Source organism: Xylocopa sonorina, chromosome 10 (assembly GCF_050948175.1).
Source record: "Xylocopa sonorina isolate GNS202 chromosome 10, iyXylSono1_principal, whole genome shotgun sequence".
Classification (NCBI taxonomy): domain Eukaryota; kingdom Metazoa; phylum Arthropoda; class Insecta; order Hymenoptera; family Apidae; genus Xylocopa; species Xylocopa sonorina.
Window position 1 is genome coordinate 4451507 of NC_135202.1, and position 24739 is coordinate 4476245.

Here is a 24739-nt window from a genome sequence, read left to right on the forward strand (position 1 = left end):
TCACACTTGCACTTGCATCACATTTCGCATCTCGAAAAGTCTCGTTCGGGGTATTTAGCCCTATGCGCGACACTTAGGGCGCGGGGCGGATATCATAAACAAGCGGCGCTGAGCTGGCCATGAGATATTTCAATAATTATCGAATGAACGCGATGAAAATCACGTAGGCCAAAAAGCCCCCTACCACGCAGGTCGAAAAGGACCCTACGTGGTGGGAATGCAAGCAGAGAAAGACACAGTCGACGACGACGATGCGAACCGTGAGCACGAGCTCGAAAGCGAACAACAGATTCTGTGTGGAGATTACTTAACCACGACTCGACTATCCCACAAAATAATCATGCACAAATTGCAACGATTGCACATATTACATTATGTGTTGAACAAAAGAGCGTAATTAAACAAGGAACGTGTTACGTACAGCGGTAGACGTTTCCAAAGACACACGAAAGAAACCACCGGCGGACAAACAACATGGCCGCAACGACCTCATCATGATCAGTTTCAAATCTCTCCGCAGAATTTGGCCAACTCTGTTCATCGGTAGACTGGTCCACAGACCTGAATACGTTGCCGTGCAAACGTTCATGCTCTCTTCCAATAAACCATGACAGCTGTACGTGAAGAAAATTATGTGGATGAAGCTACCGATCATGTGGAAAACGAAAATGTTACGAGTCCAAGTAGACACGTCTGCCTGTGCAAATAAGAATAAATTCACATGCGTTCTTTACAACATAGTACTCTGATAGGATTGTTTTCTTCAAATTTTAGAAAGCCAACCAAAAATTACAACTCTATTGACAATCAAATATATTCAACTACCAGGAATATCTCGTACGTATCGAAACACATCAGCATACTAAAAACCACCACGTGGCCAAGGATGGGCAACGTGTACACGGCGTTCAGTTTATCGCAGAACTCGAGAAGCGATTGGTGATCTCGAACGCATTTCTTCAGCGCGATGTAACAACTATTCGTGCAATCGATCGAGTCCAACTCTTTGCCAAGAACCGAGCACATATTCGCCAGTCTCTGCTGCAGCATTCGAAACTGACAGATAGTGTGCATGTTCAACAGGCACACGAAGCACTCCGTGCAGACGTAAGAGGCTCCGATTTGGTAGACGCACATTATCTGCGTAAACAGTAACTGCTGTCGATTACAAATAATCTTTTTAGAATGCATTTTATGAAGATACAATTTACTTTTTTATTTTTATAAAAATGTACCTGAATGACGAACGTCAGTTCGTAATATGGAGTCAGGGACAATGGCAGATCGAGCCACATGTTGAACGGAAGCACCCTGTCCGATTTGTTCCTTCCGATGTTGACTGAAACAGGAAGTAGTACGAGTTGTAAATAGTTAGTCTTCTCCTAGATAATAAAATTATTGATTTGCAGAAATGACTGTCGATGCGAATTTTTAGTTTGTTCAAGAATATGGGTAACGATACATTAATTGTGAAAGTGGTAGTTGTGCCTCGCGTCACATTTAATTAAATTAATGAACGAACATACTGACCACTGAGTGGTGTAATTACGTAGCCAGCCAATACACCTTGAGCCATCATGTACATAGTTACCACCCAGAGTTTGCACAATTTTACACATTTGGCGAAATGTATTTTCTCCTCGTGATTATAATTCAGATGCCAAAAATTCTGCTGCGCATAATGAGTTATGTATATGAATTCTGTTCTACGAACAGTCAACATGGAGAGCTTGAACATTGCCAACACGATACATAAAGTATTGTTGATCAGGAAAATGCAATGCTGAAAGAAATTGATAATTAAATTTAATCGAACAATTTCTGTCAATGCCTCCAAGCATGAGATTTGTCAGAATTCTCAATCTCTAATTGATCCAGTACCGAGAAAAAAGTGTTCATTCACGATAACTATAATTAAATCTTCATAAACATCGAATACCTCTTAACAAAACACTAATCTCATTAATTAATACGCAATGAATACATTTCTTTGCCATTGTACACGAATCATAGTGCAATAAAACATAAAGTTATAAAGTGACTTACTGGCTATAACGGGTAGCTTAAAAATTTCCTACCAGAGTCGCCTATTATATTCGTACTTACGCTCAGATCACCCCAACTGTAATAAATATCGACTCCGTTCAAGTACACGCCGAAGACAAGCATGAAACCAGTGTACGCCATAAAGAATCTTCTATGACGCTTCTGGAGTGTGTTCTCGGCCAGCCAGACGCCACACAGTTTCAACAGGAACGTCGTCCAGTTAATGGAGATGTCAGTGTATCCTACCCTTTGCATCGCGACTCCTTTCGCTCGAATCGGAGCTTTACCTCACGCGACTAAGTGATGGATTTAACAGTGAGACAGTTCGATCAGAAGTAAAGACAACGTCGTCCTCAAGTGACATTTCTGTGATCCGTCGAGACGCTTGATCAATTAGTGATGGACTCGCGTTTCTTCTTATCCGTTCGTCTCCGTTCAAAGTGGACGGATGCACGTACGATTATAGTCGATTAATTATGTAGGTGCGTGTGATATCTTCGCGCAAGTGAAGAGGTGGGAATTAAAGTGTCAGCGATTGGATTTGTAAGATATTTTTTGATTAGAAAGGGGAAGTGCAATAAGAAATATCTCAAACTGCTACTTCATACAGCAGATGGTACTTCTACTCGTATTTACGAGGTGAAAGTAATGTCTAGCAGTATTGAATGGCGAGGTAGTTATTTTTTCTCATCAGTTATTTAGATCTCATTGTGAAACAATATTACAGTATAAAATGTGAAAAGTGCTTATGTAAAGTGCATAAAAAGTAGTGTGTACAAAGATAAAGAAGAAATAGTTTAGTGTACGTTAGTTGGTATACAGATGATTGATATGTTATACTGATGATTAGTTTTTGTCTTGGCATCAGTTAAGGAGGATTTGAACCAGTTTCGACATACAGCCAACGAATACACGGTAGAAGTTAATAGTAATATTTGTTACATTTTATTTACTTTCTCCATTTTACTATTTAGCCATCAAATTAATTCCCTTGAATCCTGTATTTTTACTTCATTAATATGTGTGTACATGATTGATTGGCTTTGTCGACGAGGATTACAATTACCCGGAGGACCCTCTCATAAGAGTGTAGTACGACATCGTAGAACTCATCAGCTGTAACGAACACATTCTTTACAGTAACTTAAATTTACAATTTTCTGTACTGCATTGCATTACTATCGTATAATGTATTTTTATGTTAGTAAAGAGGAAAAGGAGACGAAACAAAAGCATGCTAGAATTGTTAATACTTTAAACTCTGCACCTTCTCGAACGTTAGCAATAGAAATTATTCTTCTAATTAAAAAGAAATGGTAAACTAAATAAAAGACGATTTGCTTACAGCTGTAGAAGTTTCCAATGACACAGGAAAGAATCCGCCGGCGGTTAGACAACATGGCCGCAGTGATCTAACCATGATCAGACTCATGTCCTTCCGCAGCATCCTGCCAATTTTGTTCGAAGGCAATGTGGTCCACCATCCTGAATACGCAGCTGTGCTAACGTTCATACTTTCCATTATCAACCCGTGGCAACTGTACGTAAAAACGATTATGTGGATGAAACTGCCGATCATGTGGAAAATGAAGATGTTACGGGTCCAACTGGACACGTCCGCCTGTTCGCAAGTATAATATGAAATTAATATATCCTCTTGAACGATACAAATTCATATAGCAATTTAAAAGACTCATCAATTACTTTTGAGCTTGACAATGCTAAATTAAATTCATTTAACAACGATACGTGCCAATAATATTTCATAAGTGTCGAAGCACATCATCATGCTGAAAACGATCATGTGACCCAGAATTGGTAACGTATAGACGTTGTTGAGCTTATCGCAAAACTCGAGCAGAGATTGGTGGTCTCGAATGCATCTCTTCAGCTCCGCGTAGCACTCGTCCGCGTAATCGATCGGATCCGATTGCTTGTGAATAGCGGGCCAGAGATTCAGAAATCTCTGTTGCAGCATGCGAAATTGACAAACCGTGTGCATGTTTAACAGACAGACGAAGCATTCTGTACAGACGTAGGAGGCTCCGATTTGGTACACACAAATTATCTGCGTGAATGTCTAGATTGAATTCATCTTTCGAATTGTAGAGTAAAGCATCGTTTGGTACCTGGAAGATGAACATCATTTCGTAATACGGAGTCTCTGTCAGCGGCAGATTGACCCACATTTTGAACGGAAGTGCTCTGTCTGACTTGTTTCTTCCAACGTTCGCTGAAACACGAAGCAATTTAGCCATTAGCCCTTTCTCTTTTCGTTTGAGACTAGACAGATAATAAGAAATTCTTTTAAATATTTGGTTTTGTTGAGTAGTAAATCTATGTGCATGCATTCGCAAACTAATGATAAATTAATATACCAACCACTGAGGGGCGTAATCACGTAGCCAGCCAAAACACCTTGAGTCATCAAGTACATGGCTACCACCCACAGTTTACACAATTTCACGCACTGGGCGAAAAGTAATTTCTCATTGCGTTTATAATTCATACGCCAAAACTTTCGCTGAGCATGTTGAGTAATGTATATGAATTCTGTTCTATGAATAGTTAACATGGACAGCTTGAACATTGCTAGCGTAATACACAGGGTGTTATTGATCAGGAAGATACAATGCTGAAAAAAATTAGTTGTTAAATTTAATCCAATACAATGTCTTCATAGACATTGACATAGACATAGAAGTATTAATTCGCTCTGAATATCACTTTCTGGATAATTCTGTAGAAGTCGAATTTTTCGTTGCTTCTTCATTTTGAAACTGAATATTTATCGATTACTATTGTATAAATGGTGCACTAATACAATATACACAAATCACTGTTCGATGTAACGTAAACATATAGCGCCTGTACGCAATACGATAAATGTAGAGACAGTAACAAGTGCTGCAACAATTCCTAAGCAGACTCGCTTCACAAGTACACGTATATCCGTACTCACGCTCAAGTCACCCCAGCAGTAATAAACGTCTACCACGTTCACGTACACGCCGTAAATAAGGGCGACAGCAGTGTACGCGATAAAGATTTTCCTCTTTCGTTTCTCGACGCTGTTCTCAGTCAGCCAGACGCCACAGATTTTCAACAAAAACTCGGTCCAGTTAATGGACACGTCTGTGTACCGCTCCGTCTGCATTGCGATCTTCTCTCCCTCGAACTGAAGTGTTAACTCACAGCTGGCAGATTTTCTAGTTAGCCAGGTAAAAGGATCTGAACGAGAATAGAGGCAACGATTGCCTTGATGTGACACTCCTTTAATTTGTCAAGTCGATCGATCAATTGCTGAGGGACACGAGTCATTTCTTGCTCGTACGTTTCCGGTCAAAGTGTGGGTTGCGACGGGGTTGAAACGCTCGTCTAATTGCAATCAATGATTTATGTATGCCTCGAGCGGGGTACGTGTGAGAAGTTTTTACGCGAGTGAAGATGAGACACTTTCTTACGCGTTGACCATTACATTGTTAAAGATAAAAGTTATCGATCATTTTGCCATCTTTATTCTTCTTTTCAAGAGTTAAAATCGCAGTGCGGGAGTTCGTATGTATCGTGTGAAGTATATTACCGTATAAAATGTGAGAAATGATTGTGTGAAATGCATGAGTAATAGATTATTACAAAATAGTTTTATTTATTAACATTTCGATTCGACGGGTGGAGGGACAATGTACTGTGAACTATTAGACCAGAAGGGATATACTGGATTTGTCGCGTTGCTGAAGTAAAAATGTGACAAGGAGGAATAGTTTAGGCTGATTATATTTTGCTACAGGTTTGATGCACATAGTAAGTAATGACCGCATTACTTATTTTATTTATTGAGGGTGTAGTTCGCATTCACTTTTATATTCAGTTACTTTATCTTCAAGTTACTTGCCTTAATGTAAAAAGATATTTTCAAATATTTCATAGAGCAACATAATTGAATAACAAGTGCTAATATAATTTGAAATATGCAAACAATGTCACAAAATGAACTTTCTCGGTTATTCTACAGTAAACTTCATTTAATGATGAAGTACCAATAATGAATAACTTAATGATTTTAGTTAGCTAGAGATACGATACCAATTAATGTTACTAATTTAAAAGAAACATTTGGGAATTAATAGCTACAATTAAATCGAATATACATACAATCCTACATTTAGACTTTATAAATGCGTGTGTACATGATCAATTACCTTCGTCGACACGCCCGGATGATTCCCTCATAAGGGTGAAGTACGACATTGTAGAACTCATCAACTGCAACAAGGAACAATTGCAGCGACATAAATTTTAAATTCAACGAGAAACAGAATGGAAAAGAGAAGAAGAAGCATACGGCAGTAGCAGTCTCCAAGGATACAGGAAAGTATCCACCCGCGGTCAGACAACATGGCCGCAGCGATCTGATCATGATCATTCGCGTATCTCTTCGTAGCATTCTGCCAACTCTGTTCATTGGCAAAGTGGACCACCAACACGAATACGATGCCGTGCAAATGTTCATGCTCTCTTCTAGCAAGCCGTGACAACTGTACGTGAAGAAAATTATGTGGATGAAGCTGCCGACCATGTGGAAAATGAAAATGAACCGCATCACAGTTGGTATATCTGCCTGTATATATAATCTAGCATTAATACACATTAAAATAATAAAACATTCGTATATTAAATCACACGGAGCATATGGCATCCACTTGCCAAGAGTATCTCGTATGTGTCGAAGCACATCAACAAACTGAAGACTACCATGTGTCCCAGAATTGGCAACGAGTACACGTTCTCGAGCATGTCGCAAAACCCGATCAACGATTGATGATATCGAATGCAATTTTTGACAGCCGTGTAATGCTCGTCCACGCGATTGATTTTCTCCGTGTGATCGTCTACTGGCATCAGACTCAACAGTTTGTGTTGCAGTATGCGAAAATGCAGGATCACGTACATGTTCAATATGCACAACAAGGTGTCGGTGCAGACATAAGCTGCGCCGATTTGGTACACGCATAAGATCTACAAAAATAGGAATTTTTTAGGAGATAGTTAGGGGAAGGTCGTTGATTGATCTTCGCAATTCATTGTACCTGAAATGTGAACGTCATTTCGTAATACGGAGTCATGCTTAAGGGTAGGTCCAGCCACATGTTGAACGGAAGTACCCTGTCAGATTTGTTTTTTCCCATGTTTTCTGAAACACAGAGAATTGTTAATGAAATTACCTCCAAATTGCTTCCATTGGTCGCACATGTTGAGAAATTTTTGCGATACTAAATGCGTACATTAAATTGTGAATAATTAAAGGAAAAATTAAACGATCTCTAAATTATATACGAGACAACGTCGTTATTGAGCCGAATGACTTACCCACAATAGGGGTAGCCGCGTAGCCTGCTAAACTACCCTGCGTGAGGAAGCATATAGTTATGATCCACATTTTGCAAAAGTTCTGACATCTTCCGAAAAGCATTTTCTCGTGATTCTTATAATTCAAATGCCAAAAGTTCTGTCGAGCGTACAGAATTATGTCCGAGAATTGCCTCTTGCGTTTAGTTAATATACAAAGTTTGAATATTGCCAGAAAGATGCACAACGAGTTATTGATCAGAAAAATGCAGCGCTGGAAAGAAGAAATTATAATGCATAAACCAACGCATTGTTGAAAATGAGTAGTTCTAATTTTATGTGAAATTTCGCATATTATCATTATTGAAGTAGAGTCCATATACTTACACCTAAGTCGCCCCAACTGTGGTAAGCATCTATTCCATTCACGTAGATACCATAGACAAGAGCGATTACAGTACATGCCACGAACACATTCCTTTGTCGCTTTTCAGCAGCGCTCTCAGTTAGCCAGACACCACAGATTTTCATCAGAAACGTCGCCCATTCGATGGATATGTCTGTGTACTCCGCCGTTTGCATCGCGACTCTTAACCCCAGTTTCAATCTCGACTTCTATTCGTTGCGATAACTAACGATAATAACATATGCACTAACGCAAGATTCTAGTCAAGTTCCAGAACTGAAGTGACGAGTCCCTTGATTGCCAGGAGACAGGACCGTGTGATAACGAACGCGAGGAATTTATTATGCGCAACACTTCAAGGGTCGCGCGAAAGAAATGCAAGTTGACTTGAAATGTCGATTGATGAATTATATATGGTATAATGGCTGACGAGATTGCCGCATCTTTGCGATGGTGACGGACAGCAATCTATTGCGTATCGATCTCTACCTTGTCGAGAGATTGAAATTAGTGTGGTGTGTAGTTGCACTGCGAGCTGCAACGTTGAAGTATACGTTCGATTTGCTCCGCGTATATGGAAGTTAAGGTTGAAAACATAGGGTGTTGTTTAGCGAAGAGCTTAATATGTGTCAATAGCTAGTAGTGTAGAAACTTATGGTTACTGCTAATGTTGTACATCTGTGTAAAACCATATCGTGAACAATGTGTGAATGAACAAGATCTTGATACTTTTGTGTCTTATTAGGCATAATTGGATAATTGATGCAACTTTGTCTTCTTGACTGTTTTCTCATTATGTGGATAGGTATTACTTCTCCTTTTTCTATAGTGCCATAATATTTCTTTAATGCGTGGACGTTGTTCTACTTTTAATCATGACATGGCATTTCCTCCATGATTTCTACATTTAAAGGTAACGTTTGTGTATAATCAAGAATTATTTAGTCCATGTACTGCAATACACATTTGTTGTTTATTTATTTTTATCCTTTCATGGGTAAATTGGATCGTTGATGCCATCAACAAAAGTTTACTTTAAAATTTCTTAATTCGAACAACGTTGAATATTCTGTAATTTTTCTTAAGTTTTCTATTTCTATTCAGCCCATTTAACATTTAGAGAAATTTTCGAAACTAATGACCCTCAATGACACAGTATAATTAACATCAATTAGTAAACCAGCGGTTGTCGTTAAACTCGATATATAATGTTACATTTATATCTCACCAAACACGAGTACGCGTAATTAATTTTCACTAATGTCTGCGGATGATTGCTTCATGAGGGCGAAGTACGACATTGTAGAACTCATAATCTGCAAAGGAAAGAATTATTATCATAAGCTCCAAATAGAGCAACGAACAAGTTAGTGGCATTAAATAAAAGAGAAATTTAAACGAGGCACTCTTCGCGTACAGCAGTAGACGTTTCCAAAGACACAGGAAAGAATCCTCCAGCGGTTAAGCAACATGGCCGTTGGGACCTCATCATGATGAATATCAAATGTCCCCGTAGAAGTATGCCAACTTTGTTCATGGGCAACGTGGTCCAGCAGCCTGAATACGTTGCCGTGCAAACGTTCACGCTTTCGTCCAGCAATCCATGACAACTGTACGTGAAGAAATTTATTTGCATGAAGCTACCGATCATATGAAAGAGGAAAATGTTGCGGGTCCAAGTAGACACGTCCGCCTGTAAACATCGCGAACGTAAGTTAAAGTTTATTTTAATTACGTAATATTTGTAGGAGGTGATTTAAGAAGACGTTCAGTTTCGAAGTTTTTATTGCTCTTTTCCTTTACAATGTTATCGCCTTCATTGCCAACTGTATACTACCCAAGAGAACACGATTAAGGACGAATGTATCCTTTTGGGGAAGTTTTCTTCACTTCCGTATGGACCGTTTCCCACGCGCATTTGGGTCTGGTTTATGTCACCCGCTCAAGATGCCATAAACCAGACCCCAAATGCCTACATATTTATCTTTGATTATCTTCAAGGTAATGAAGCGTTAATAAGTCAAAATTTCCACGTCATGGTATTCCATGATTAGAAGCTTTTTGTAGAATAATTTAGAATAATATATAGTAATCATCTATATACAGATACATTGGAGAACGAATCAATTGCTGATACGTACCAAAAATACCTCATACGTGTCGAAACACATCATCATACTGAAAACTATTATATTGCCAAGAATTGGCATTGTGTAAACAGTATTCAGTTTATCGCAGAATTTAAGGAGCGATTGATGATCTCGAATGCATTTCTTCAATGCTGCGTAACACCTGTCCGCGTATTCGATCGGCTCCGATTGTTTATCGATAGCTGGCCACAAATTCAGCAATCTCTGCTGTAACAAGCGAAATTGACAAATCGTATGCATATTCAATAAGCACACGTAGCACTCAGCCGACACGTAAGAGGCTCCAATTTGGTACACGCATACTATCTGCGCAAACAATAATTCAGAGGTTAATGGAAGCAGAAGCACTGAATGGTTTGTAAAAGTGAAATTAAAAGAAATTTTGTTTAATTTCATCAAAGTTCTCCTGCGTTATCTTGTCTATTACCTGGAATGTGAACATTAATTCGTAATACGGAGTCACTGACAATGGCAGATCGACCCACATTTTGAACGGAAGTACTCTATCCGATTTGTTCCTTCCGATGTTCGCTAAAATATGAAGCAACATAAGCGTCGTATCTTGTTTAACACTTCGAATAACTATTCGTATCATTTAATGAACTTGCAGATTTAACATACTGACCATTGAGAGGTACAATCACGTAGCCAATCAAAACACCTTGAGTCATCAGGTATATAGCCACCACCCACAGTTTACAGAACTTTACACATCGGGCAAAATGTATCTTCTCCTCGTAATTATAATTCAAATGCCAAAAATTCCGTTGCGCGTAATTAGTTATGTATATAAAATCTGTTCTATGAACAGTCAGCATGGAGAGCTTGAATATTGCCAGCGTGATGCACAAGGTGTTATTGATAAGAAAAATGCAATGCTGAAAAACAAAATTAATTGGGAGGATTTATCCAACATTAATATACTTTATATACTTTTTACAAAATTTTTTAATTGTCTATAACTTATTACGAATTTTTAATTTTTAATTATACGATGCCTGTAGAAAAAAATCACGATTTCCTATATAAAACGAGTTTAAATCCTAATAAAATTTCTATTGATCCATATAGTGCAAAGAGATTTCAATATGCCATTCTTTTAAGTAGTCTATAAAACAAGCACTTTATTCTATCATTGTGTACGAAACACTGAGCACTGAAGCATGAAAATGTAAAATACCTCACGTGTCTGCAATAACGACGTCTACGTACGCTCACTTTACATATGAATTCGTACTTACGCTCAAGTCACCCCAACAATGATAAGCGTCTACCACGTTCACGTACACGCCGTAAATAAGGGCAACAGCAGTGTACGCGATAAAGATTTTCCTCTTTTGCTTCTCGACACTGTTCTCAGTCAACCAGACACCGCACAGCTTCAATAGAAACGCCGTCCAGGTAATGGACACGTCTGTGTACTGTTTCGTTTTCATGGCGATCCTGTCTCCCTTGAACTGTAGCATCAACTAACGCAACCAAGTAGATTCTTCAGTTAGTCAAGCAAAAAAATCGAAACGAGAATAGAAGCAACGATGCCTTGATGTGACACTTCTTTAATTTGTCAAGTCGATCGATCAATTGCTGAGGGACATGAGTCTTTCCTTGCTCGTACGTTTCCGGTCAAAGTGTGGGTTGCGACGGGGTTGAAACACTCATCTAATTGCAATCGATAATTTATGTATGCTTCAAGCAAGGCACGTGTGACTCGTTTTTACGCGAGTGAAGACGAGACACTTTCTTGCGCGTTGACCATTACATTGTTGCAGATAGAAGTTATCGATCATTTTGTGATTTTTCAAGGATCGAAATGGGTGTAAATAAGTACATACGTAACTTATGAAAAAATGTTGCTGTATCAAATGTGAGAAATGATTAGCCGCAGTGCAAGAGTGACAAATAGGAAGTAATTTTAATTATTAACAAATGCGACAGACGGATAGATAACATATGATGAGTTATTGAAACAGGTTAGTTTCCATATTTGGTGCATGAGACACTAAATTGAACGTATTGGAACGATTTTGAGATGTAGTCGATGCGTACAGTGAACAATCATTAGTCGAGAATAGTAGTCTTTAAGCTGAATTTCAGTTGTCAACTACATATTTATTGCAATGATTTACATAATATCTATCGATGTTTATAACAGTATCAAGCGATATTGTTATAAACACCATAATTATAAACTCATGTATAATGAATTTTCTACGATATGCGTGTACTTGATCAGTTACCTTCGTCGATGCGCTCAGACGATTCCCTCATAAGAGTGAAGTAGGACATTGTAGAACCCATTAACTATAAGAACAGTTGCTATTAACATAGGATATTTTTTGTAATATTCTATATAATATGATAATTTTATACAATAATACACGGTTCGATTAAAAAAATTCCTAATCAAATTCTACCAAAAAAAAATTCACTAATTTTCAATTGATTCATCATATAGAAATGTATAGAAAATATGAAGCATTAAAGTCCAATAGAGAGACATTGCAACGAGAACAAATATCATACGGCAGTAGCAGTCTCCAAAGATACAGGAAAGAATCCACCAGCGGTCAAACAACATGGCCGCAGCGATCTGATCATGATAATTCTCATATCTCTTCGCAGCATTTTGCCAACTCTGTTCATTGGCAATGTGGACCACCAACTCGAATATGTTGCCGTGCAAACGTTCGAGCTTTCTTCTAGTAAACCGTGACAACTGTACGTGAAGAAAATTATGTGGATGAAGCTGCCGATCATGTGGAAAACGAAAATGAACCGCATCACAGTTGGTATATCTGCCTGTGTGCATAACCTGACATTAATACATGTTTAAATAATATAAATAACATTCGTATATAAGTCTCATGGAACATATGACATCCACTTACCAAGAGTATTTCGTATGTGTCGAAGCACATCAACAAACTGAAGACCACCATGTGTCCCAGGATTGGCAACGAGTACACGTTCTCGAGCATTTTGCAGAAACCGATCAACGACTGATGATATCGAATGCAATTTTTCACAGCCATGTAATGCTTGTCCACGTAACAGATTTTCTCCGTGTGATCGTCTATTGGTATCAGACTCAACAGTTTGTGTTGCAGTATGCGAAAATGCAGGATCACGTACATGTTCAATATGCACAACAAGGTGTCAGTACAGAGGTAAGCTGCGCCGATTTGGTACACGCACAAAATCTACAAAAATAGGAATTTTCTGAGAGATAGTCAATGGAAGTTTGTTAACTGTTAATTGCAATTTACTATACCTGAAATGTGAACGTCATTTCGTAATACGGTGTCATGCTTAAGGGTAGGTCCAGCCACATGTTGACTGCGAATACTCTGTCTGACTTGTTCTTTCCAATGTTTGCTGAAACATAGTATTCCTGTGTCAATAAGTTTTTGTAAATCGCGGTTATTATTTATTTATTTATTATTTACTGTAGTATATCATTGACTATAGTATGTTGATTTATTATAGTATATTATACTACAGTATATCACTATATTATTATAAAAACAGTTATTGCAAGTATTAGTAAATAAATTTGACAATAAATTCACTAATACAAAACAATTATCAACTATGGAATCGATGAGGAAATATTATTTTCACACTAAACATTCACGGAACAATGTCATTATTGAACTGAGTAACTTACCCATGATGGGGGTAATCGCGTAGCCCGCTAAACTACCCTGCGTGAGGAAGCATATAGTTATGATCCACATCTTGCAAAACTTGCGGCATCTAGCGAACAATATTTTCTCCTGATTTTTGTAATTCAAATGCCAAAAGTTCTGTCGAGCGTACAGAATTATATTCGAGAATTGTCCCTTGCGCTTTGTTAATACGCAAAGCTTGAATATTGCCAGAAGGATGCACAACGTGTTATTAATCAAAAAGATACAATGCTGAAACGAAGTAATTCTGAACCGTAACGAAACATTTACACCTTTCGTCTGCTTATTTCACCGTTTTAAACGCGATGTATTACCAAAGAACAGCAATTTTTATCAACAATACAACTTTCACCTCTGGAGTTTATACTTACACCTAAATCGCCCCAACTGTAATACGCATCCGTGCAATTCACGTATACACCATAAGCAATCGCGATAAAGGTAAACACCACAAAGATATTCCTCTGTCGTTTCTCGACTCTGTTCTCAGTTAGCCAGACGCCGCAGATTTTCATCAGGAACGTCGCCCACTCTATAGATATATCTGTGTATTCCGCCGCTTGCATGTCTCTATCTCGTTTTCTATTCGCTGTGATAACTAACTGATGCATTAGCGCAAAGTTTCAGATAAGTTCCAAGAACGAAATGATGGCCCTTTGACTGACAATAGACACGATCACGTTCTAACGAACGAGAGTCATTTATTATGTGTACCTTTTCACGCGATGTAAGGATCGCGCGTAAGGGTTGGAAATTGGCTTGAATTATGTACGGTATAATGGTCGATGAGACTAGCAGATCTTTGTGCGGGTGACGGACAGCAATCAGTCGCGTATTGATCTCTGCATTGTCGAGGGATTCGAATTAATACGATGTGTAGTTGTTGGACGAGGTGCAAGATGGAAAGTCATTGTGCACGTGCACTCTGCGAATGTAAACGATCGTTGACATCGTAGGAAGTAATTTTGTAAAGTGTACAGTGTGAACCAGTAGCTAATTGGGGTGATACTAGTTTTGTATTTATTCTTAGGATTGGCGAGCTTTGAGATTGCCTCCATAAAAACGCTTTTGAGTTATCGCTGCTTCGAGTTGAAGTTAAAACTTATGGCAGGTCTAAGAAAAATTTCTCGTACATACAATCCGAAAGAGGGTGACTTCTGGTATAAAAGTAAGCCAGAAGTGTAGAATGGGGGAGATTTTTCTTATCAAAGAAGCTTCGTTATCCTCGCAATGGAGGTTCTATTTAAAACTAAAATATTGAATTTGATTTTCTTCATATTATATTTATTTTCAATATTCATTTAATTGCAACCTATTGTTTACTTCTCATATTTGATCTATAATTTACAATGTACACTCATATAACATATACAGTACAATACAACAAATCATGTGTAATAAATTACCTTCTTGTTCGATACAAAGCACCAACTTGTTAGTCGTTAATCGTCCATCGTACGTAACAAAGTCAAATAAGATACAGTCGTGCTTATTACCTAAAAATCGAATCAAATTCTCGTTGATCCCTTTCGTATAGAATTATGAGTAGGAAATTGAAAATTACCTTGGTGAACGATTCGATAGAAATTGGGAAAAATTTCGCTGCCGTCATGTGACACGGACGCCTACATCGAAGCATCACGATAATTATATCCTTTCTCAATCGTTGGAATTCGCTGCGAGACGTCCCTTCCCAATTGCAACTGTACATCGCCTTCCCCACGGCGTCACTTTGCTCTGTTATATTGTCGCAGTACAGAGTTATTAGAAATATCTGCATCAAACCGCCGAGGACGTAAATCACGAACATGAATTTCTTCACAAATATTCCGTTGTCCTTTTGAATAGAAAACGAGGGGCTTATATCGAAAAATTCCCAATACGTTTGTCTTGACCCTCGAAGACGAAGAAAAAGTTCAGACTACGAAGCGGATGTTTCAATGTGTTCTATTTCTTCGCTTCGAGGGTCAGTGTTTCGTGGTCTGCACCATGAAGTGTAACACTACTTACAAAGATTTTAAATTATTTTGCGTCACTCTTTTTGTTTAGTAAAATGACTGTATACAAATGGTTCTCACTTACTGTGGTTAGTTGAAATGCAGAGACGCACAGAACGATGCTGGATATTAGCAATTGGCACATCAATGGAAAGCAGAACACGCATTCCAATTTCTGCACGTACGAGATAAGGAAATGATGAAAAACGATGCAGCTCTTGAACACGCGATACGATCGAACTGGTTTCCTTCCAAATGGATCGAATATTGTCCCGAATTTATTTTGCAAGATCTTGAACTGCTCGCTGATCAGCATGCACAGCATGTACAGGACATTGTCGAAGCAACAGTAACAAGTTGCCGTGTGCATTATTATTATCGTCTGTTTTAGAAACAAATGAACGTTTCGAATGTTTTATCATTGACGTCGATTTCGAACACTTACCTCAGCCAAGAATAATATTTCATAATAAGGGGTCCTTGTGGATGGCAAATTAAAGAATCGCCATGTAAAGGGGTGAACTCTCTCCTCCTTAGGATTGCCTATACTTTCTGTTAAACGGAGATTTTTCTTGATTAGGGTTCTTATCGTTTCTCGAGAGTCGATAGAAACAATTTTTCATGATATAGCATTAACAATTATATTATTATTAATGACCCAGTTAATCATCCGGAAAGAAATTATTTACAAATTGGCACAAAATCATAGAATAACGTCAACTAGAATTTTGTGTTTTAATAAATTACCCTGACATTGTAATAACGTACCGATTACAGCAATGATCACATACATAATGGCCACTCCAAAGTTTAGAACGATATATGAACACATGAGCAACGAAGCTCTCTTATCGAGGCTGTCCATAATTTTCTTCTCGAACACGTCGTATTCCTTGTACCAAAAATGGTTCTGGCTTTGCTCGATCAACCACAGTAACTCTTTACGCCGGAGGGTAAACGTAATGGCTTTCAATATAATTACGAAAGGTGGTATCGTGCAGCAAGCGAAGTACGTTGCGTCCTATGAAATCATTTCAAAAGAAATTCATTTCACCCTCGTTTAAACATACTTCGAGCAAAATAATGGATCTCAAAATTTCATTTTGTCTTTCATTCGTTCGTGCACACACTTTCAATTCTGATTCTCACGCTCACGGAACGAAATTGCAATTTACTTCACGCTGGAATTTGTTGCCAGAACAATCGAAAGTGTCGAAGAATTTCAATGACGAAACACGTAAATGTCGATCAACCACTCGAAACCTCTAATTACACGCGATGGGACGTTTCGATAAACCCTCGTGTATACGCACGTAAAAATTACGCTGACAATAATAAAGGTCTGACAGTGCCAACGAGAAGCATATACCAACAGCAATGAACATCTTCGCGTAGTTGAGACGCAACGACAGCTGTTCCTTCCGCGTGCTTATGCTCCAAAACCCGATCACCCTCAAGAGGAATCGCGTCAATTTTACTGAAAAGTATTTGGACGAGGTCGCAGTCATTTTCGCGCCTTTACTGCCGTTCGTCTGACCATCGACGTGATCGCTCTGGACGTATTGATTATAAAGGTGACGTTCCTCGTTTGGTCCCCCTTTCTGTCGCTCGTTTGCCTGCTGGGGATAGTCAGTGTGACGAGCTGATTGCAACTGTTTAATGACAGAGGTGTCACGTCAACGTACACGATACACTTTCTTTCTATTGGCCGTCAAAGTGTTTTTCTGAACGACACGTTTACCTCGTGTTATACGCGGTACTACTGACACTTTTTGTGGGTTCTTCTCGATAGTCGATTAAGATGATTCATTTGTCTTGCGAAGAAGAACGCGTTTGTCCTTGTATTTTAGGTTTTAAGAAAGCAAAGTGAAGACATTTTGGTTAATCTTTTAACATTAAATGTTATTCCATGAATTCTCTTATCAAGAACAGTGTGTACCTAGGAGCAATTATACGAATTCTGGATCAGCTGGTGAGAATGAATTCAACGCGTTTGTTCTTATATTTTAGATTTTAAAAAAGCAAAGTGAAAACATTTCGGTTAATTTTCTAACATTAAATGTTATTCCATGAATTCTCTTATCAAGACCAGTGTGTACCTAGGAGCAATTATACGAATTCTGGATGTGCCGGTGAGAATGAAATCAACGCGTTTACAAACGTGTCCAACTTCTCGTTAAAAAATCAAGGGTGTCGTAACGAAAAGTAAAAACACACGTTTACAGTGGAAGTATTTTATTTTTATATATCCTTTTATCATTTTCTTTGAGAAAATACGTATACTTATCTCGCAACTCGTTTATATTTAATCCTTGCGAGGCGCGATTCAACGTCGACCCTCGCTCCCGCGACCAACTGTCGCACCGGGGGACGATCGAGAATGATCGAAGGGGTGAGGATGAAGGGATGGGAGGGGAAGCGAGTGAAAATTTATTGCCACTTCCACCGTTTTTCAAGCACCAACCGTTGGATGGACGAAACCGTTCCGGAAGGTGGTCGAATCGTTGAACCAACGCCGCGCAACAATGTCGGACGCTATACTGAAACGTACAACAAACGAAGAGACTAGCCCGCCCGGTGTTTACGTATCGGGGCTCGAATCGCAAATCGTTTAATATCGTAATATTTCATTTTACAGTGAATCAAAAGGGGAACAGGGCGAGAGGCATCGACATTGGTAACGGTTCTCTGTTCCTTCTTTTTTTTTTTTTCTCTTTTTATTTCGTCTGTTTTCTTCGTTACTTCATTTTTTCTGTTTTTCTTCTTTGGTTTCGTTTGTTTTCTTCGGTCGGTACATATACACACTTCGATACAATATTAAAACACTTATCAATTTCATTTGCAAACATTTCCTTACCTAGTATGTTTCTATTATTTCATTGTTATTCGGATAATGCCGCTTATCCATATAACACGTGTACCCATCAAAGCAACGGAAAAAGGAAACTGAAAAGTGGCTCGCTTTCGCTAAAGATCCTGTACGCGTTGTCACTCGTGTCGTGATACGCGAGACTTTGGACGTGTGTGTCAGGCAAGCTAAGGTTACGTTCAATTAGGAACAAGTTAGGCTTACTGGCATTTAATTAATCGACGAGTAGCGTAAGTCCCCTTTATATAAATCAGGTTTGCTTTAATGTCAGTCAAGTTACTAATTTGCAATTGTTTCATGAACATAAGTAACCTGATTTCGAATAGTGCATACATAAAATGGTACCAAGCTTGTCTTTCATTCAATTTTCATTTTTGTCTCCTTAAGAACAAGGTTTCATTTCCCGCGTATTACTTTTTTAAATAATAAAACGTAGAAGCTATGATATACCAGAAGGGAAAAATAATAATAATAATATATTTTCATTTTTTGAACTCTTTGAATCTCAATCTGTAATTCATTGCCTCTGTATCGATATTAATATCACCAATCGTTTGTTAAATGTTGATTATTCATAGTAATATTATACCAAGGTAATTAAATGCAAACTGAGATTTGTCTGAACAAATGTCTAATGTCTCATATATAACGATACAAATTCGAACGTGTACGAGGACCTTTAGTGCTTTTGATCTTCATCTTCCTCATTTTCTTCTTCGCAGTTTATGCACGTTCAAAACCGAGGAACCTACTCTTATAGAATATACAAATATCGTTCTATCCGAGAGAAAATTTCCCGGTCTCCTCTAAAAAAAAGCTGAAGCTTGTCCTCCCTACAGACCCGATCTAATTCAACGGGATCGTTCAAGAAAACTGAAAAGTCGAGCGTTTCTCGTCCCCTCGAATCGTCACCACGCGTGAAAACTATAAAAAACAGCGATCGCAGCGTGTTCCTTTACAGTGCCAATGATAATAAGAATCATAATTCTGAACAGGGTGACGTAAGCGTGTAATTGCCCCGTGTAATGCGCGGATTCGACCGTTTTTCTGCCCGAAACTGACCCACAAACATAACGCGTATCAACATTTGATCGCATTAACGAATTCTCTTCTCTTCCATTTTTTTATTTTCATTTTTCATCTTTTTTTTTTCTCTCGCTACGATAAATAGTGCCATTTTTATCAATTATACTTCTAAGCGTTACATATCGAGGGAAATTTTCTCGAAAACAATATCGAATTCGTTTCTACATCTCCGCTAGGCGTACACATTTTTCTACTATTCATACGCTTAAAGCTTAAGCATCCATAGCTTTGCCTATTAACTGAACAGTTGCGATTGTGTGTTCCTGATAAAGTGGCCTCCCTAATGGAACATTAAATACATTCACTTGATCGGGAGTAAATATTTTTGATAATCGACTTGGAAAAAGAATTAAGAATTAAGACAGTTATATATAATAAAATTATATAACAAACGTTGACTTATTCTACTGTATTCTCACAGCGATTTGATTAACTGAAAGCACAGGAAGTCTAAGTGTACAACTTCAAATCATTCTGCCGTCTACTCACAATAACTAACAGCACTCCACTTTTATACTATTTCTCTGAGACAGACCTTTTGAACAGACCAATGATTTTGAGCTTGCGAGCATATCGAAGCGTTTCTCCGAATAAGAATTCCCTTTAAAAGTACCATTTTTCTCAGGAACATCTTGCATCGATGGAACTTATTTAATCTACCGAAAGAAACGGGAATACGCTTAGGAGACAAGAATTCTTCTGACCAGTTCAATTCTACGCATTCGTACATCTCGTTCAGCATCGGAGTTCAATGTGACGATCAAGCAGAATCTATTCAGCAAGAGCTCGACTCGGTGTCGAGAATTTGACGCGATAACTCTTTGGTTTTTCTATGTCAACGACAGGCCGCATCGACACGATTGAGTGCTGTTTAATTATACGATAGTTTGTTTAAATGGTGTCCCGAAAATATCTTGGCCAAAATTGCCACGCGAAAACGTTCAAACACGTCCCTTGTTTCTATGTGTATAAAATTCATTCTCGAGACAACTGTTGGGACCCCGTTCGGACTCCCTCGTTCTACGTGTATCTACCGTGTTACAATGCGTTTCTCGTACAAACGGTAACAACTCGAACGGAAAGGAAATTTCGAAACTAGTCGCGACAAAGTCTACCGTGGAATTTCACTGAACTTTTTACAGAGAAACTCTCGAATAATCGGAATCGTTACATTAGTCTGAAGAGTAGTCAGCTACGAGGATCGTTATCGAGGCGATCGTACAAACAATCGACAGTTTAGTTCACGCTGGAGCACGGCGCCCTAAGTATTCATTGTCGTCCCAAAACTTCACAACGTCGATATTTTTTTCGATGTAAATTTATAGAGAAATATCTTGTTACCTTAGTCTGTGTAAACGTCTCATGTAAATCGATAATATAAATAATGTAATAATAATATAATACAATACTCCCTCTATAAAAGTGCCGTTTTATTTACACACACACACGACGCGTCTGAAAAATCTGATCGAACCCGTGTAGAAAAATATCCGATGAATTGATAGAGGCTCGAGGCGTCTGCTCTGCGGCCATCGTTCACGTTAGAAAGCAGTTCGTCCTTCTCTGTTTCATTCATCTTATTTCTTTTAAACATTTCACGCGAAAACTTTCACACACGTCGCATAAATCAATTGGAATCGATCACGTCGTTTTACTTTCATGTTGCGTACAATTCTATCGGGGTGTCGACATTATTCTACTCCTCTCTCTCTCGTTTCTTCGCCTACATTCGCGCGCACCCGATAGCCTGGTCACTGTCCAGAAACCACGTGTTTTGGCCCCATCGCGGTAAAGTTTGGAAAATAATACACGGGGGGAGCGAAAAGGATCGTGAAAAAAATATGCGTGGAAGAGAAACTAGTTTCCACTCCGAGCGCTTTCGCGCAGCCCGCAGTGTCCGCGGTTCCAGAGTCACAATCGAATCCATCGATACGCAGATACATTTTCGGTTAGGTGTGTGCGAGGCTGTGCAGGCGTTCGGCTAACGAGCTTGATAAAACAGTGTGATCGATAAATCGTCCCTCGATCGCCATCGCTTTGTGCTATTACAGTTTAGTAACGATATTTGTCCGGCAAGTGTGCATAAGTGCCGTCACGGACGTCGCTGCGTCCCGATCGAACCGCAACGCGTCCGTTCTCGCGCCAATGGCGGATGGTCTGTGCGTGTGCCATCTTTCATCGTCCGATCACCATCAGAAGAGACTTTTTGCGCTTCGATAATGGCGATGAATAAATTACCTTCGAGCAACGAAGGTTAAAAAGAATCTTCCCGCCATTAACTTTGTAATTATACTGAATACGTAACTTCGATGCGTATAATGTGCTAACGATGCGGCGTTCTTCTCGGTGACTTTGTGCTCATTGAGACGCTCGTCGGGTGCTTTTAATGTGGAATACATTTCGGTTGCGGAATTATTTTGAAAAAGTTTCTGCAGAATGAAACACCAAATATCGCGATCCTATGGTTGGTAGAACGTCGAGTGCTTTGATTGCCAATGTTACGTACCTTCGACTATTTGGATATTAACAGCTACGAGTGCCATAAAGAAATTTAGGAAACTATACCGAGGAATCAATTTCAAATCTGTATACTACAGGTATACTTGAGTATTGTATATTAAAAATCCATAATTTCGAATGAAAATGTTCTTCAAATACTTTTTATACTAGTTAGCAATTATTTAAGAATTTATTTAAGACTGACAGTTGTTAAGGATTACCATGGCACTCAATCCTCCTAATTCCTTATATCAGACTAAATATATGAATAACGCACTATGAATGTCCATGAAAATATCGTGTGAACTTTTTACAATGCACAAGTAAGAACAGTGAAACCCTCGTAAACAGAAAATTGCATCATTCTTTAAATTTTACAACGTTTTACTCTTGCGCACTGCACGCATTTCATACTTGTTGCACAATTCATTTTCCCATGCATAAGTACGTAAACATCCGCGGTCTGACTGCGACTGATTCCATTACATTAATTATTCTCGAGCCAACGCTAGTAATCGACGTTCTACCGTGACGACAAAAACTAAAAGCTGCAATTACAAAGTAAACTCGTAACATAACCCGTATACATAATCAACGATTGATTGAATCGATCGATTTCGTCTCTTTCTAGAAATCATTTGGTCGACGCTGAAACCTGTTTCGCGGTTCCTCGATCATCGTCTAATCCGTCGCACGAAGCAAGGAACTGAACATAGAGAGAACGATCACCACCGAATGAGGAACGATCGTCGCGGATCGATCGTCGAACGTGGATCACGGAAAAGGAAAACTTTCGTCCAGCAGTATTATCCGTTTTTCTCTTTCTCTCTCTACACACATTTCGTCCGCTGTAAACGATAGCATAGGAACGAATCCGTAGATTATCCCTTTTAAAGTCGATTCAGCCTCGTTTGCAAACGAAATCGTCGGGCACGTTGTCGTGCACGCGAGATACGCGGTTTGACGATTGAAATGGCCAGGCGACGCCTCGACGTGTCATCTACGCTTATTGTTACGATATTAGACTGCATTTCTTTTTTTTTTCGTGGCGCTACGAGATTGTAGGTCCACGTGGTTGTTTAAGCCAGTTCTCCACGCGCAAGGATTATCGGATTCACCAAAAGCGACGTCTAGTTTGCTACGCGTGGACGCACGTGGACTCGATTGGCGGCAATTTCGTTACACCTTGAAACGCACGAAACGATTCAATTGGCGCCACAGGAGTGCACATGCCACCACCGAGTATTGCGTCAATGAAGCAAATGACAGGTGTACCCAAGTACTTTTAGACGTCACTGAATTGGCGTACTCCTCACGTCGGTAATCTTTGTACGTGGAAACTTCGCTTTATACCGCGGGCATCGTAGACCGCTGTATAACACGAATTTCTGTGACGCGACGGGGAAATTGTTCGATTGCACTTGTAAGGTAGTAACAGACGCATTGAAAGACCTATTTATACGTTTCGTCCCTCTTCGATAACAGACTCATGTCAGTCACGTGAAATTTGTAAGTTGGTAATATATGAAAATTATATTAAACTCGATGGAAATTCAAAAACCTAATGGACTCGTTATTCACACACGCAAAATTAATTCTTATAAACAGTTACTAACAATTAAACTTCACACGAACTATGTTCTTTACTTTCCCAAGTAAAGTAACAGAGAAATATTAAAACAAAAATGTTTACTATTACTACGTGATCAATATCCATCGAACAGTTTCCACGTCGAACACTCGCATCCTTCCACGCACATATAAACGTGTCTTTCAACGCGTATATTTATGCATATCTATGACTTATTTAATTCATATGTTATATATGCATCTACGACTTATTTAACTCGTTTAACGTATGTATGTTTGTATACCGTGTTATACAGGGGCCTACTGTACTCCACAGTAGAGGAGGATTCTAGGCGATGAAACTTTGAGAGCGTGGATCGCTCGTGATCGCAATCACGAAAATGATTCTCTATCGATTTGAGGTACCGTATCGACAATGGTTGACTTGGTTCACTTGGAAGCGGTTGCAGGAAAGCCAACCGATCGTTGAATCGATATTACATTTTCTAGCGGGCGCTTCGCGTTGACATCATTTCACGAACGTCGAGACGGACGAACGATGCTGCCTTCACCGACGACGAGCTGTTCATCGATAAAGTATCTCGAAAGTCACGTACATTCCTTGGTACAATCTTTCAGCGATGAGATTTGCAGATTGCGGGGCATCGATTGGATCAGAGGAATCTTATAATAGCAGAGAGAATATTGCATGCGTGTAAGTACGTACGTGTACATCCTATCGCTTTTATAAGCGTTATATAAGTTACTCTTAAAAAATTCACGTTACATCGATATCTATCACGAACCTTTTTTTTTTAATCAACGCGCATTATGTATGAATCCGATTGTGAAATAATATCAACGGAAGGTATCAGAATTGTTAAGCGATCCTACGTTTAACAGCCTATTGTATTATCAAAGCGTTAAGTTACATTGGTTAAACAGCTAAACGGATGTTCACTTTGATACTGGCTAGATTTAAATCATTTACTGCGCTACGAATGCAATTAAGAAATAGGAAAGTACCGTTCAAGAGTGAGAACTGCATATTGGAAAGAGTAATTAGACGATCTCTGCAT

The 24739-nt window shown here is 38.9% G+C and overlaps 5 protein-coding genes across 5 annotated transcripts; all 5 read right to left on the reverse strand.

The window, feature by feature from the left end:
• Positions 1-3108: 3108 nt before the first annotated feature.
• On the reverse strand, positions 3109-8595 carry LOC143428187 (uncharacterized). The gene is made up of 21 exons (XM_076902907.1): positions 8491-8595; positions 8356-8437; positions 8189-8290; positions 8053-8060; positions 7783-8010; positions 7417-7669; positions 7137-7240; positions 6750-7065; positions 6392-6663; positions 6249-6312; positions 6198-6205; positions 6026-6117; positions 5938-5941; positions 5736-5830; positions 5381-5505; positions 5009-5319; positions 4429-4681; positions 4176-4279; positions 3800-4114; positions 3392-3667; positions 3109-3162 (listed from the first exon to the last, which is right to left on the reverse strand). The coding sequence occupies exons 1-21, from the start codon at positions 8593-8595 to the stop codon at positions 3109-3111; spliced, it is 3171 nt and encodes a 1056-aa protein (XP_076759022.1).
• Positions 8596-9048: 453 nt separating this feature from the next.
• Positions 9049-9719, reverse strand: LOC143428188 (odorant receptor 10-like). Its single transcript, XM_076902908.1, has 3 exons — positions 9639-9719; positions 9219-9494; positions 9049-9117 (listed from the first exon to the last, which is right to left on the reverse strand). The coding sequence occupies exons 1-3, from the start codon at positions 9717-9719 to the stop codon at positions 9049-9051; spliced, it is 426 nt and encodes a 141-aa protein (XP_076759023.1).
• Positions 9720-10321: 602 nt separating this feature from the next.
• On the reverse strand, positions 10322-11417 carry LOC143428189 (uncharacterized). Its single transcript, XM_076902909.1, has 3 exons — positions 11193-11417; positions 10577-10829; positions 10322-10533 (listed from the first exon to the last, which is right to left on the reverse strand). Exons 1-3 carry the CDS (start codon positions 11415-11417, stop codon positions 10322-10324), a joined length of 690 nt encoding a protein of 229 aa, XP_076759024.1.
• A 492-nt stretch (positions 11418-11909) lies between these two features.
• On the reverse strand, positions 11910-14206 carry LOC143428190 (odorant receptor 30a-like). Its single transcript, XM_076902910.1, has 8 exons — positions 14012-14206; positions 13619-13871; positions 13223-13326; positions 12836-13151; positions 12475-12746; positions 12189-12252; positions 12078-12084; positions 11910-12027 (listed from the first exon to the last, which is right to left on the reverse strand). The coding sequence occupies exons 1-8, from the start codon at positions 14204-14206 to the stop codon at positions 11910-11912; spliced, it is 1329 nt and encodes a 442-aa protein (XP_076759025.1).
• An 876-nt stretch (positions 14207-15082) lies between these two features.
• Positions 15083-17145, reverse strand: LOC143428191 (uncharacterized). The gene is made up of 8 exons (XM_076902911.1): positions 16951-17145; positions 16793-16902; positions 16708-16744; positions 16385-16658; positions 16083-16189; positions 15723-16019; positions 15205-15561; positions 15083-15136 (listed from the first exon to the last, which is right to left on the reverse strand). Exons 1-8 carry the CDS (start codon positions 17143-17145, stop codon positions 15083-15085), a joined length of 1431 nt encoding a protein of 476 aa, XP_076759026.1.
• Between the last annotated feature and the right edge of the window lie 7594 nt (positions 17146-24739).

Bases quoted from the DNA above. Each gene is read 5' to 3' on its own strand.
- LOC143428190 (XM_076902910.1), bottom strand. From the start codon at position 14,206: ATGCAAGCGGCGGAATACACAGATATATCTATAGAGTGGGCGACGTTC. The intron at 13,872-14,011 runs GTAAGTATAAAC...ACTTCGTTTCAG, and splicing joins ACAGTTGGGGCGATTTAGGT to CATTGTATCTTTTTGATTAA. The intron at 12,253-12,474 runs GTATGATATTTG...CTGTTCTTATAG, and splicing joins CTTTGGAGACTGCTACTGCC to TTAATGGGTTCTACAATGTC.
- LOC143428191 (XM_076902911.1), bottom strand. From the start codon at position 17,145: ATGACTGCGACCTCGTCCAAATACTTTTCAGTAAAATTGACGCGATTC. The intron at 16,903-16,950 runs GTGCGTATACAC...GCGTGTAATTAG, and splicing joins ATTGTCAGCGTAATTTTTAC to AGGTTTCGAGTGGTTGATCG. The intron at 15,137-15,204 runs GTAATTTTCAAT...TTCGATTTTTAG, and splicing joins CTATCGAATCGTTCACCAAG to GTAATAAGCACGACTGTATC.
- LOC143428187 (XM_076902907.1), bottom strand. From the start codon at position 8,595: ATGAGAAAACAGTCAAGAAGACAAAGTTGCATCAATTATCCAATTATG. The intron at 8,438-8,490 runs GTTTTACACAGA...CTACACTACTAG, and splicing joins CACACATTGTTCACGATATG to CTATTGACACATATTAAGCT. The intron at 8,291-8,355 runs GTATACTTCAAC...TCTCTCGACAAG, and splicing joins ATACGCGGAGCAAATCGAAC to GTAGAGATCGATACGCAATA.
- LOC143428189 (XM_076902909.1), bottom strand. From the start codon at position 11,417: ATGCTACAGTTCAAGGGAGACAGGATCGCCATGAAAACGAAACAGTAC. The intron at 10,830-11,192 runs GTAAGTACGAAT...TTTGTTTTTCAG, and splicing joins ATTGTTGGGGTGACTTGAGC to CATTGCATTTTTCTTATCAA. The intron at 10,534-10,576 runs GTCAGTATGTTA...TGATACGAATAG, and splicing joins CGTGATTGTACCTCTCAATG to TTATTCGAAGTGTTAAACAA.
- LOC143428188 (XM_076902908.1), bottom strand. From the start codon at position 9,719: ATGCGCGTGGGAAACGGTCCATACGGAAGTGAAGAAAACTTCCCCAAA. The intron at 9,495-9,638 runs GTAGTATACAGT...CGATGTTTACAG, and splicing joins CCTTAATCGTGTTCTCTTGG to GCGGACGTGTCTACTTGGAC. The intron at 9,118-9,218 runs GTACGCGAAGAG...TTTCCTTTGCAG, and splicing joins CTTTGGAAACGTCTACTGCT to ATTATGAGTTCTACAATGTC.